This window comes from Natrix helvetica (assembly GCF_964273705.1).
Source record: "Natrix helvetica genome assembly, chromosome: 1".
NCBI classification, from domain to species: Eukaryota; Metazoa; Chordata; class Lepidosauria; order Squamata; family Natricidae; genus Natrix; species Natrix helvetica.
Genome location: NC_138548.1, coordinates 359,000,191 through 359,012,389, shown reverse-complemented (window position 1 = coordinate 359,012,389; position 12,199 = coordinate 359,000,191). Strand labels below are relative to the sequence as shown.

The 12,199-nt window shown below is 42.9% G+C and overlaps 1 protein-coding gene across 3 annotated transcripts; it reads left to right on the top strand.

Moving 5' to 3' along the window:
- The first annotated feature begins 5,369 nt into the window (after positions 1 to 5,369).
- Positions 5,370 to 11,084, top strand: LOC309398393 (uncharacterized protein). 3 transcript variants are annotated; one of them, XM_081965250.1, is made up of 2 exons: positions 5,370 to 5,452; positions 9,457 to 11,084. In XM_081965250.1, exon 2 carries the CDS (start codon positions 9,486 to 9,488, stop codon positions 10,440 to 10,442), a length of 957 nt encoding a protein of 318 aa, XP_081821376.1. In that variant the 5' UTR covers positions 5,370 to 5,452; positions 9,457 to 9,485; the 3' UTR covers positions 10,443 to 11,084. The 3 variants fall into 3 exon arrangements, with proteins under 3 accessions (XP_081821376.1, XP_081821374.1, XP_081821375.1); XM_081965248.1 differs by lacking the exon at positions 5,370 to 5,452 and adding an exon at positions 5,652 to 5,763; XM_081965249.1 differs by lacking the exon at positions 5,370 to 5,452 and adding an exon at positions 5,777 to 6,639.
- Positions 11,085 to 12,199: the final 1,115 nt, after the last annotated feature.

Here is a 12,199-nt window from a genome sequence, read left to right as displayed (position 1 = left end):
CACTGATTAATTGTTCTAACTGTCAGGAAGTTTCTCCTCAGTTCTAAGTTGTTTCTCTCCTTGATTAGTTTCCACCCATTGCTTCTTGTTCTACCCTCAGGTGCCTTGGAGAATAGTTTGACTCCCTCTTCTTTGTGGCAACCCATGAGATATTGGAACACTGCTAACATGTCTCCCCTAGTCCTTCTTTTCATTAAACTAGACATACCCAGTTCCTGCAACCGTTCTTCATATGTTTTATTGTCCAGTCCCTCATCATCTTTGTTCTTCTTCTCTGCACTCTTTTTAGAATCTCCACATCTTTTCTACATCATGGCAACCAAATTGAATGCAGTATTCCAAGTGTGGCCTTACCAAGGTCTTATAAAGAGGTATTAACACTTCACGTGATCTTGATTCTATCCATCTGTTTATGTAGCCTAGAACTGTGTTGGCTTTTTTGGCAGCTGCTACACACTGCTGGCTCATATTTAAGTGATTGTCCACTAGGACTCCAAGATCCCACAGTTACTACTATTGAGCAAGGTACCACCTATACTGTACCTGTGCATTTCATTTTTGTTGCCTAAATGTAGAACCTTACTCTTTTCACCATTGAATTTCATTTTATTAGATAATGCTCAATGTTCAAGTTTGTCAAGATCCTTCTGTATCTTAAGCCTGTCTTCTGGAGTGTTGGCTATTCCTGCCACCTTGGTGTCATCTGCAAATTTGATGAGTTACCCATTTATTCCCTCATCCAAATCATTGATGAAGATGTTGAAGAGTACTGGGCCCAAAACAGAGCCTTGGGGTACTCCACTGCATACTTTCCTCCATGTAGATGCAGTTCCATTGAGAACTACACGTTGAGTGCGGTTGGTCAGCCAGTTACGAATCCACCTGGTGGTGATGCTGTCCAACCCACATTCTTCTACTTTATCTAGTAATAGATTGTCTGCCTTATCAAAAGCCTTACTGAAGTCCAAGTAAACTATATTGACAGCATTCCTCTGGTCCACTAATTTTGTCACTTTGTCAAAGAATGCAATAAGATTAGTCTGGCATGATCTGTTTTTGACAAACCCATGTTGGCTTTTGGCTATTACTTTGTTTACTTCTAGGTGTTTGCTAATTCATTGCTTGATTATTTTTTCCAGAATCTTTCCTGCTATTGAGGTCAGGCTGATAGGTCTGCAGTTTCCTGGATCTATTTTTTTTTCCTTTTTTGAAGATGGGAACCACATCAGCTCTTTTCCAGTCCTCTGGTAGTTCCCCGGTGTTCCAGGATCTCTGAAAGATATAATTCAGTGGTTCTGAGATCTCGTCTGCTAGTTCCTTCAGAACCCTGGGGTGTAATCCATCCGGTCCTGGTGGTTTGAACTCATCTAGGGTAGACAGGTGCTCACTTACCATTTTCTGCCCTATTTCAATTTGTGTTCCTAATCTGATTTTTGTGGTGCTGTTTTTGATAGGTTGGACTGTTTTATCCCTTTGTGTAAAGACAGATGCAAAAAATGAGTTGAATGGTTCTGCTTTATCCCTGTTGCTTGTCACCTTCTTGCCACTTTCTCCCAGCAATGGACCAATTGTTTCCTTAACTTTTTTCTTGTTTTTAACATGTTGGAAGAAGCTTTTTTTGTTAATTTTTACTTTTGTGGCAAGCCTTTTTTCATTGTGAGCCTTAGCTTTCCTCACTTCATCTTTACAGGCTCAGGCTATTTGCTGATATTCTGCCTTAGTTATGTCCCCCTCTTTCCACTTTTTATACTTACCTTTTTTGTCTTTCAGTTTGTCAGATAGTTCTTTATGCAGCCATGCTGGTTTCTTTTGGGAGCTGTTATTTTTCTTCTTCGTTGGTATTGTGCTAGACTGAGCTTTTGTAATCTCATTTTTCAAAATTTCCCAAGCTTCTTGAGTTGTTTTCCCCTTGAGGATTCTCATCCATGGAATTCTTCCCAAGCTCTCTCTAAGTTTATTGAAATTAGCTCTCTTAAAATCCAAGACTCTGGTTTGACTTTGTTCTACTACTTGTAGAACAAGTATAATGTTGCATAATGTTGAATTCCAATATTGCATGGTCACTTGCCCCCAGGGTTCCTATGGCTTCAACACCGTCTATCATTTCCTCTCTGTTAGTGAGAATTAAGTCTAATATGGCCGATCCCCTTGTTCCCTTCTCTACTTTTTGGGAAACAAAGTTGTCTCCTAGGTTCATTAGGAACCTGTTGGATCTTCCACTTGGTGCAGAGTTTATTTCCTAGTTGATGTCGGGGTAATTAAAATCCCCCATTACTATTGCGGTGTGCTTCCTACATACCTTAATTAGCTGACTAGCAAAAAAGTTCATCTACTTCCTCTGCTTAGTTGGGTGGCCTGTAGTATAGACCTATGGCAATGTCGTTTCCCCCTCCCCAACCTTTAATATTGACCCAAATGCATTTCTTTCAAGACGTTTTGCTTCTCATTAAAAAAGCTTCTTCAACTCTGACTGGATGGCGGGGAAGGGAAGGATTGATATTTCTTGCAGACAGCTGGTCATAAATGCTTCCATTCCCCACCATCCGGTCAGAACTGAAGAAGCTTCTTGGATGAGAAGTGAAACGTCTCCAAAGAAAGAAAAAAGCCAAGGAAGTCCAGTTGCCTCTTGAAAAAAAGCACCTTTGGAGGACACTGGATTGGAAAAACCACAATGACTGTATAAATCTTTGAGAGGGGGATTCCAACGTTACAAAGCTTTGCTATTTTTAGGCTTCTTTCTTTCCCAAGTTGAATATCTGTCTGATCTCCATTACAGTTAGCCCTCGACTTATGACCACAACTGAGCCCAAAATTTTATATTGTTGAGTGAGAAATGAGCGTGCCCCATTTTACGACTTTTCTGACCGCATTTGTTAAATGAATTCACTGCAGTTGTTAAATTAGTCACACGGTTGTTAAATGAATCTGGCTTCCCCATTGACTTCGTTGGTCAGAACGTTGCAATGGCTCTGAGATCGTCATAAATGCAAGTCAGTTGCCAAGCGTCTGAATTGAGAGGGATCTTGGAGTCCTAGTGGACAACCATTTAAATATGAGCCAGCCATGTGCAGCAGCTGCCAAAAAAGCCAACGCAGTTCTAGGCTGCATCAACAGCGGGATAGAATCAAGATCACGTGAAGTGTTAATACCACTTTATAATGCCTTGGTAAGGCCACACTTGGAATACTGCATTCAGTTTTGGTCGCCACGATGTAAAAAAGATGTGGAGACTCTAGAAAGAGTGCAGAGAAGAGCAACCAAGATGATTAGGGGACTGGAGACTAAAACATATGAAGAACGGTTGCAGGAATTGGGTATGTTTAGCTTAAGAGAAAGAAGGACCAGGGGAGACATGATAGCATTGTTCCAATATCTCAGGGATTGCCACAAAGAAGAGGGAGTCAAACTATTCTCCAAGGCACCTGAGGGTAAAACAAGAAGCAATGGGTGGAAACTAATCAAGGAGAAAAGCAACTTAGAACTGAGGAGAAATTTCCTGACAGTTAGAACAATTAATCAGTGGAACAGCTTGCCTCCAGAAGTTGTGAATGCCCCAACACTGGAAGTCTTTAAGAAGATGTTGGATAGCCATTTGTCTGGAACGGTATAGGGTTTCCTGCCTAGGCAGGGGGTTGGACTAGAAGACCTCCAAGGTCCCTTCCAACTCTACTGTTGTATTGTATTGTATTGAATGTAATTCACATGACCTTAGGGATGCTGCAACAGTCATAAGTTTGAAAAAGTCTTCCAACTCTTCCTAGTGCAGTACAAGATAAACAGACTCCAACTTTTAGTGCTAGGAAGAGTTGGAAGTCAATGCCCTCCTTTTCTTTATATTTCTCTGTTCCCTTTCCCTCCCTTAATTTCCTATTTTCTTTTCTTTTTTGCATTTGATGTAATAAAATAAAAATGATAAAGATAAAAAAAAAATAAGTTTGAAAAAGTCGCTTTTTTCAGTGCAGTTGTAACTTTGAACAGTCAGTAAGTGAATTGTTTTAAGTCCAGGACTATCTGTCTATCAAACTGACTGTCAAACAGTGCAGTAAAAGAATATTATCATTTTCCCTGTCCTTTTTTTCTCGCTGGGGCAAGAAAATAAATAACTTTAAACAACTGGTTTCTATAACAAGGAGCGCCTTTGATTAATGTTTCTATTTCTTTGCAGAAGATGAAGCAAGAATGTGGGTTCTGATGAAAACCGGTTCAAGGAAAACGGATAAACTTCCAGATTCTGAATCCCTGCCAGTTTCGTATTTAATTCATATCCAACTCCTTTTAATTAAATCTACTGCCAAAGAGAGGGAACTAAGGGGCACCTTTTCCAGCCCCCCCACCTGTCCTTTTCTGCACAAAGTTGAACATTTACTACTTACATTAAAGCAATTGTACACAGGTGTACCACCAGGTCCACATAAATAAAATGAACAGCTGGTGCATTGTCATTATTTGATTTATGGACGACCCCTACAAGGGTACAAGTGCTCTAGCAACCTCTTTTTCTTCTGTGACATCCCCAAAATTTTGCCTTCCTCCCAGTCCCAGCCTATGAGTGAGACGGGCTAAAATTGTTCTTAGTTGTGTTTTCCCGTTTATTGTGACATACAGGTAGTCCTTGACTTACAACAGTTCATGTAGGACTGTAATGGAATGGAATGGAATGGAATGGAATAGAATAGAATAGAATAGAATAGAATAGAATAGAATAGAATGAGCTGGAAGGGACATTGGAGGTCTTCTAGTCCAACCTCCTGTTTAGGCAGGAAATCCTACACCATTTCAGACAAATGTCTAAACTCTTCTTAAAAACTTCCAGTGTTGGAGCATTCACAACTTCTGGAGGCAAGTTGTTCCACTGATTCATTATTCTGTCAGGAAATTTCTCCTCAGTTCTAAGTTGTTTCTCTCCTTGATTAGTTTCCACCCATTGCTTCTTGTCTTACCCTCAGGTGCCTTGGAGAATAGTTTGACTCCCTCTTCTTTGTGGCAACCCCTGAGATATTGGAACACTGCTATCATGTCTCCCCTAGTCCTTCTTTCTATTAAGCTAGATGTACCCAGTTCCTGCAACCGTTCTTCATATGTTTTAGTCTCCAGTCCCCTAATCATCTTTGTTGCTCTTCTCTGCACTCTTTCTAGAGTCTCCACATCTTTTTTACATCGTGACAGTGATATAGTGACAGTTCGAAGTTAAAATAGCACTGAAAAAAGTGACACAACCTGTTTTCATACCCAGAAACGTGACGCGGCTAACCACCTCCACATGTTTTATCATTAATAAATCCAAAAAACAAAGGCCAAATCAAATGTTGTTTGAACTCAGAATGCCCGTCTTGCAGGCGTAACCGTGCAATGACGTAACTCGGAAAGCAGGGAAAACAAAAACCGCAGGGGCTTTTTGCTGCGTGCAAACTCCAGTGTCTCTTCCAGATGTTAACTGCAAAGGCCTTTTCAGGTTTTTCCCCCCTTTTATTTCTTTCATTGAAAATTTGAAGGAAGGGTTAAATCCTGCAAATCTAGCTGCCTAGAGAAGCTGTTTAAAAAAAGAGGGGGGGAAACGAGGGTTTACTCATCTATGAAGTCACTTCCTGTGCTTTCTTTTCTTGGTGGGGGTGGGGTGGGGAGGAAAGTCAGGGAATTTGATGGGGAGGGGGGCTGTAGATTTTAGGGGGAGGAGAACTGCAGACAGTTCCAAAAAGGCTTGCCAGAGAAGTGTGTGGCTGAAGTTAAGATCTGCACTCAAGGATAAAGTGCAGCCCCGTCCAGGTCTGGCTTTTCTTAAAAGGGTTGGTGTTTTTGTTCCAGGCTGCAACTGGGAATGCTCTCCAGATTTGAGATAAAGCAGAGTCAGTCACAAAAATGCTTCTTTCCTGAAATCTGTGGCTGGGGCAGGTTGGAGATGAGACAAGGTGGATCTGAGGGGGAGGGAACGAGAGAGTCGGGCTGCAAAAATCACAGATCAGCAAAGCAATCCAGAGATTCAAAGTCTGTAGAGATTCTCAAGTCATCCAAGGTCGTCCTTGGTTGTCCCAAAGGTGCTTTTTTAGGAGGCAACTGGACTTCCTTGCTTTTCGTTGAAGACGTTTTGCTTCTCATCCAAGAAGCTTCTTCGGCTCTGACAGGATAGTGGGGAATGGAAGGATTTCTATTCCTTGCAGACAGCTGGTCATTGGCATCCTTTTAGAGGGCCATTGAAGCACTTGGAGGTTTGTCTGTGTCCTCAGGGTCACCTGAGTTAGCAATTCCTGTAGTCTGCAATTTTTCCTCTGGAAATCCATTTCCTACTCTCACACCATTCATGTTGATCCCAATGTTCATCCCAAATTGCATAGCTAAAAGTCTGTAGAGATTCTCACTCATCCAAGTCAGGGTTGACTTCAGGGGGAGGAGCCACATTGCGATGACACAACGTGCGGTCTTGACACTCCGAGACCGCCGTTGACACTTTTGCCGCTGGACGGTCCAGCTGGACCTAAACCGTCCCATAGAGACGGTGACCAGGAAGAGAAAGCCTTGCTGGTCTTAGGGACATCGCAAAGTCCCTGATTGACCCAAGGGAAGCTCTTCAAGCCGGCGGTAAACAGGCAGCCCCAGGCTGATGAAGTTGGGATGGCTCCGGAAGGAAGGAAGTGAAAAGAGAAAGTGAGTCCATCTGGTGAGATTTTTTTATTTTGGGAAAGACTGCACAAATAAACCTTTTTTTTTTAAAAAAAAAAGCCAAATTAGATCCTCAAGCAAGAATTAAGCTGCGAAATTAATTAATACTGGATTGCATTGGAAAGCTTTTTTTCTTTGTAAACATACTTTGTGTATTGAAGTGCTTGTAACTTTTTTCGTTTCTTCTCTTAAAGTGAACGGATCAACTTTTTTTTCTTCTGCTCTTTGTTACTTTATTTTTTGATTTCTGGACTAAAACCTTTGTTTTTATTTTTTAACAATTCTTCCTATTACTTGTTACTAAATTTTATTAAAGAACTTTCTTTCCTATAAGCCTGAGATAGTTAAAGTGAAAAGTAGCAACACGGCCACTGGGAAGTGGGAAGCTGGAGGGTTTTTTGAAACAATGTACCTCTTGTTTTTTTTCTCTTTCTTTTCATTGACTTGATAGCAGAAAGGTTTGTAATTTGTTTATACAAACTGATAAAGAGCCAAGGGCACGAATTGTTTTTTTAAGTAGCTTCTTCAGCTCTGGCTGGATGGTGGGGAATGGAAGGATTTATATTCCTTGCAGACAGCTGGTTTTCAATGGAAATGCAGACTGCAGGAACCATTAGCATTACTCAGGTGACTCTGAGGACACAGACAAACCTCCAAGTGCTTCAACAACTCTCTAAAAGGATGCAAATGACTGTCTGTCTGCAAGGAGTATAAATCCTTCCATTCCCCACCATCCTGTCAGAATCGAAGAAGCTTCTTGGATGAGAAGCGAAACATCTTCAAAGAAAAACCAGAAAGTCCAGTTGCCTCCCTGAAAAAAAAAAGCATCTTTGGGACAATCCAGATACGGTAATTTTCTTTGACTGCCCCCTCCTGGTCACCCGTAGGTTGGCATCCTAAATCTGGTAGCCCTGTTGCCATCTGTCAGAAATGGTGTAGTGTCTCCTTCTTGGGCAGGGTGTTGGACTAGATGACCTACAAGGTCCCTTCCAACTCTGTTAATCTGTAAATCTACTAGGTAGCTGAGAGACCTAGACATAAATTCTTCCACTTTTCCCATTTTTAAGAGATTGTCAGTCTCAAGGAAGAGATGTGTTCATTGGCTGTAGAGATGAACAGGTGCTATAGGCATCTTAGTGCCAGGTATATGGCTTTGGAGCAGTTTCTCAACCTTGACAAATTGAAGAGGGTTGGACTTCAACTCCCAGAATTCCCCCACCAGTATGGAGAGTTGAGGTCCACATGCATGCAGGCTGGAGAGCTCTGGGAATCGAAGTCCACCCATCTTAAAGTTGCCACGGTTAGGAAATGCTGCTTCAGTGGCATCCTGCTTAGTACACCTAGCCTTGTATTAGATGTTAAATAAACAAATTAACCTTAATAGGGTTCATTAATAAGGTTGATTAGCCTTAACTAAATACTCGTCCTTCTGTAGCTGGCTTATGCAACGCCATAGGCCATAAATCGTTTGCCAATTAACCTTTAAAGTTAAGGTTTGGATAGATGTTTTAAAAACCATAAGTAAAAAGATGTTGGTTTAATTTGGCCACTGAACCCCTTGGTTTGTGGCTCTGTAAATCTGGACAGTTTTGCGCTTGGGTCAGACTCTGTAAATCTGGACAGTTTTGCGCCTGGGTCAGAAGTACTGAAGTGCTTCCGGGATGAAAAGATTAGCTGGTGACATCACTGTTTCCTGGGGATGTCCAGTTGGAGGGGGGGGTGTCCTTTCATGTCCATGGCAGGAGTTGGGCAAGAGCTCAATCCTGCTCCATGGCAGTTTACAGGTCTTGAATGTGGGCTTACTAATCTCCTGCCCAGCATTCTAACCACTTGAGCCTGGACAGTTGTAGTTTACCCAGTAAACCACAGTTAAGCAAACTGATTTAGCACATAATAGGTAACTTTTATTATCCAGTAAACCATAGTTAAGCAAACTGGTTTAGCACAAAGGTAGGTTAGTTTTACAAGGGCTAAGACGTGGCTCCATGGCTAAGATGCTGAGCTTGTTGATCAGAAAGGTCGGCAGTTCGGCCGTTCGAATCCCTAGCGCCGCATAATGGAGTGAGCTCCCATTACTTGTCCCAGCTTCTGCCAACTTAGCAGTTTGAAAGCATGTAAAAAATGCAAGTAGAAAAATAGGAACTACTATTGGTGGGAAGGAAACAGTGTTCCATGCGCCTTCGGCGTTTACTCATGCCGGCCACGTGACTATGGAGACGTCTTCGGACAGCACTGGCTCTTCGGCTTAGAAACAGAGATGAGCACCGCCCCCTAGAGTCAGGAATGACTAGCACATATGTGCGAGGGGAACCTTTACCTTTGCCTTAGATAAGTTTTATTATGCAGTAAACCATAGTTAAAGCAAATTGGTTTAGCGCAAAGGTAGGTAACTTTTAAACCATAGTTAAGCAAACCGGTTTAGTACAAAGATGGGTAAGCTTTATTCCTCCAGATGTTGTTGAATTATAACTCCCAGAATTCATACGAAACGTGGCTAGAGGATAAGAGGAGTAATTGGAGCAGTGTCTTAAAGATGTGTGGATTTCAACTTCCAGAATTCCCCAGCCAGAAGTCTATGTATCTTAAAGCTGTCACAGTTGAGAGAAGCACACTGATCTGGAGGAATTCAGATGACTCTGAATCATGCCAGTCAGCGTGCCCACTGAGGAATTCTGGGAGTTGAAGTCCACGTCTCTTAAAGCTGCAAAGGCTGAGAAGCATAGGCCCAGTGGTTGAAAATAGTCCCCTAACATCTACCTTTGTCTTGGATGATTAATTGGGTCTTCTCTCTTCCATCCACAGGAGGGCTGTGAGGGGGGAGAGAAAAATAGATGGAAGCAGGTGGGACCTCTCTGGAAGTTCAACCCAAAGAGACAGAACCACCCCCAACAATTCCAGATGTCTCAGAAAGTCAGCCAGAGAGGAAAATGGCTGCGGCTGAAAAGCAGACGAATGTATCCATCGACAGTGAAGATGCCAGTCAGGTGATCCTAGCCGAGTCACAAGCAGCGGAGCGGAGACAGAATGAATGCCACACGTGTGGGAAAAGTTTTTGTTCCAAATCCCGCCTCAAAGTCCACCAGAGGATCCACCTGGAGAGGCGGCCCTATCAATGCCGGGAGTGCGGCAAGGGCTTCCGGCAGAGCGGCCACCTGTCCCAGCACCAAAGGATGCACACCGGGGAGAGGCGCTACAAATGTTTGGAGTGTGGGAAAAGCTTTAGCCAGAGCACCTATTTCATCTTGCACAAGATCACCCACACGGGAGAAAAACCGTTCACCTGCCCGGAATGCGGGAAGAGTTTCAGCCACAGCCGGAAGCTGACGATACATCGCGCCATCCACACGGGCGAGAGGCCTTACCGATGTCCGGAGTGTGGGCAGAGTTTCAGCCAAAGCACCCACCTGACTTCCCACCAGAGGATCCACACCGGAGAGAAGCCGTATCAGTGCGCCGAGTGCGGGAAGTGCTTCAATCAGAGCACTCATTTGACTCTACACCGGCGGATTCACACCGGAGAAAAACCCTACCGCTGCCTGGAATGCGGGAAGTGTTTCAGCCAGAGCCCGCACTTAACTCTACACCAGAGAATCCACACCGAGGAGAAAATCTATAAGTGCTCCGAGTGCGGGAAGGGATTCCACCGGAGCGATCACCTGATCTCACATCAGAGGAGTCACACAGGGGAGAAGCCGTATCGCTGTTCCGAATGCGGGAAGGGTTTCAGCCGAAGTTCGATCCTGCATAAACATCAGAGAATCCACAGAGATGGAGAAACATCAGTCTGAATTTTTCTCAGTGCTGAACTCGACGGGCAGAACTTTCTCTGGTCTTTTGAGGATTTCGAAGATTGCTTGACAGCTTGTGGTTTAGTGCCTAGTTAATCTTTAAGCCCGGGGGGTGGGTCTCAATTCAGCAACTTTTAAGACTTGTGGACTTCAACTCCCAGAATTCCTCAGCCTGCCATGGGAATTCTGGGAATTGAAGTCCACAAGTCTTAAAGGTGCTTCCCCCCCCCCTGCCTCCAGAGGCAACTGGACTTTCTTATTTTTCTTTGAAGACCTTTCGCTTCTCATCCAAGAAGCTTCTTCAGCTCTGACTGGACGGTGGGGAATGGAAGGGTTTATATTTCTTGAAGATAGCTGGTCATTTGCATTTGTTTAGCAAGTCGTTAAGGTCACCTGATAGTTTAACTGTGTCCCCAGGGTCACCTGAGTTGGTCCAAATGGGTTTGTAGCGTTTTTGGAACTGTTAAAAGAACTGCGTTGTAGACTGGAGATAGATGATGCCTTATCCCTCCCTCTCTCTTGAGAAAAGTCTTGTTCAATTTCGTCATAGATGGTCTCTCTGATCCCTTTCAAACCAGCGGTCGTCTCTGTCCAAAATGTGGACTTTACTGTAATACAATAATACAATACAATAGCAGAGTTGGAAGGGACCTTGGAGGTCTTCTAGTCCAACCCCCTGCCTAGGCAGGAAACCCTATACCGTTTCAGACAAATAACTATCCAACATCTTCTTAAAGATGTTGGGGCATTCACAACTTCTGGAGGCAACTTCTGTTCCACTGATTAATTGTTCTAACTGTCAGGAAGTTTCTCCTCAGTTCTAAGTTGCTTCTCTCCTTGATTAGTTTCCACCCATTGCTTCTTGTCCTACCCTCAGGTGCCTTGGAGAATAGTTTGACTCCCTCTTCTTTGTGGCAACACTCTTCAAGAGTGGCCTGTGCCTTTTAAATGCTGATGGACTGCTGAATCTTGTCCTGGTGAGTTTTGTTCTCCTATGTTGCGCTATCCAGTCAGAGCTGAAGAAGCTTCTTGGATGAGAGGTGAAACTTCTTCAAAAGAAAAACCAGAAAGTCCAGTTGCTTCTGGAAAAAGAAAGCACCTTTGGGACAACCATGAGCTGAAGGGCTGAGAATCTCCATAGGCACAAGTCTTAAAGTTGCCAAGTTTGCTTTAAGTGAAACTTGGGAGTGTTTATGGAAATGTTTCTTCATAATAAGCATACTAGAAGTATGATGGAGGTGCATAAATTGTAGAAAAATATGAATTAAATGTGGAAATAAGGTGAGGAATAGAAATGGTAATAAAGCAGTTTGGAAAAATTCCCATGTTTTCTCCTTGGGTACTAATTGGCGGCATCATCTCCAATAATTAATCTACCATATTCCCCCCAAAATAAGACTGGGTCTTATATTAATTTTTGCTTCAAAAGACGCATTAGGACTTATTTTCTAGTTACATCTTATTTTGGGGGAAATGCATTAAATGCGTCCATCTGGCTGATGATTTTAATGGGGTTATTTTGGGGGTAAATATATTATATTACAAGCATCCTGAAAAATTATGCACTTATTTTCTAGTTAGCTCTTATTTTCAGGGAAACACGGTATACCTGGTGCTTTTTGAACTTGCCCACTATAAGATGTATGGACTTCAACTCCCAAGAATTCCCCAGGCTGGCAAGGAAATTCTGGGAGTGGAAGTCTAAACGTCTTAAATGTTGCCAAGTTAGTCAGTTGAGCAATCACCAGGAGACTGTG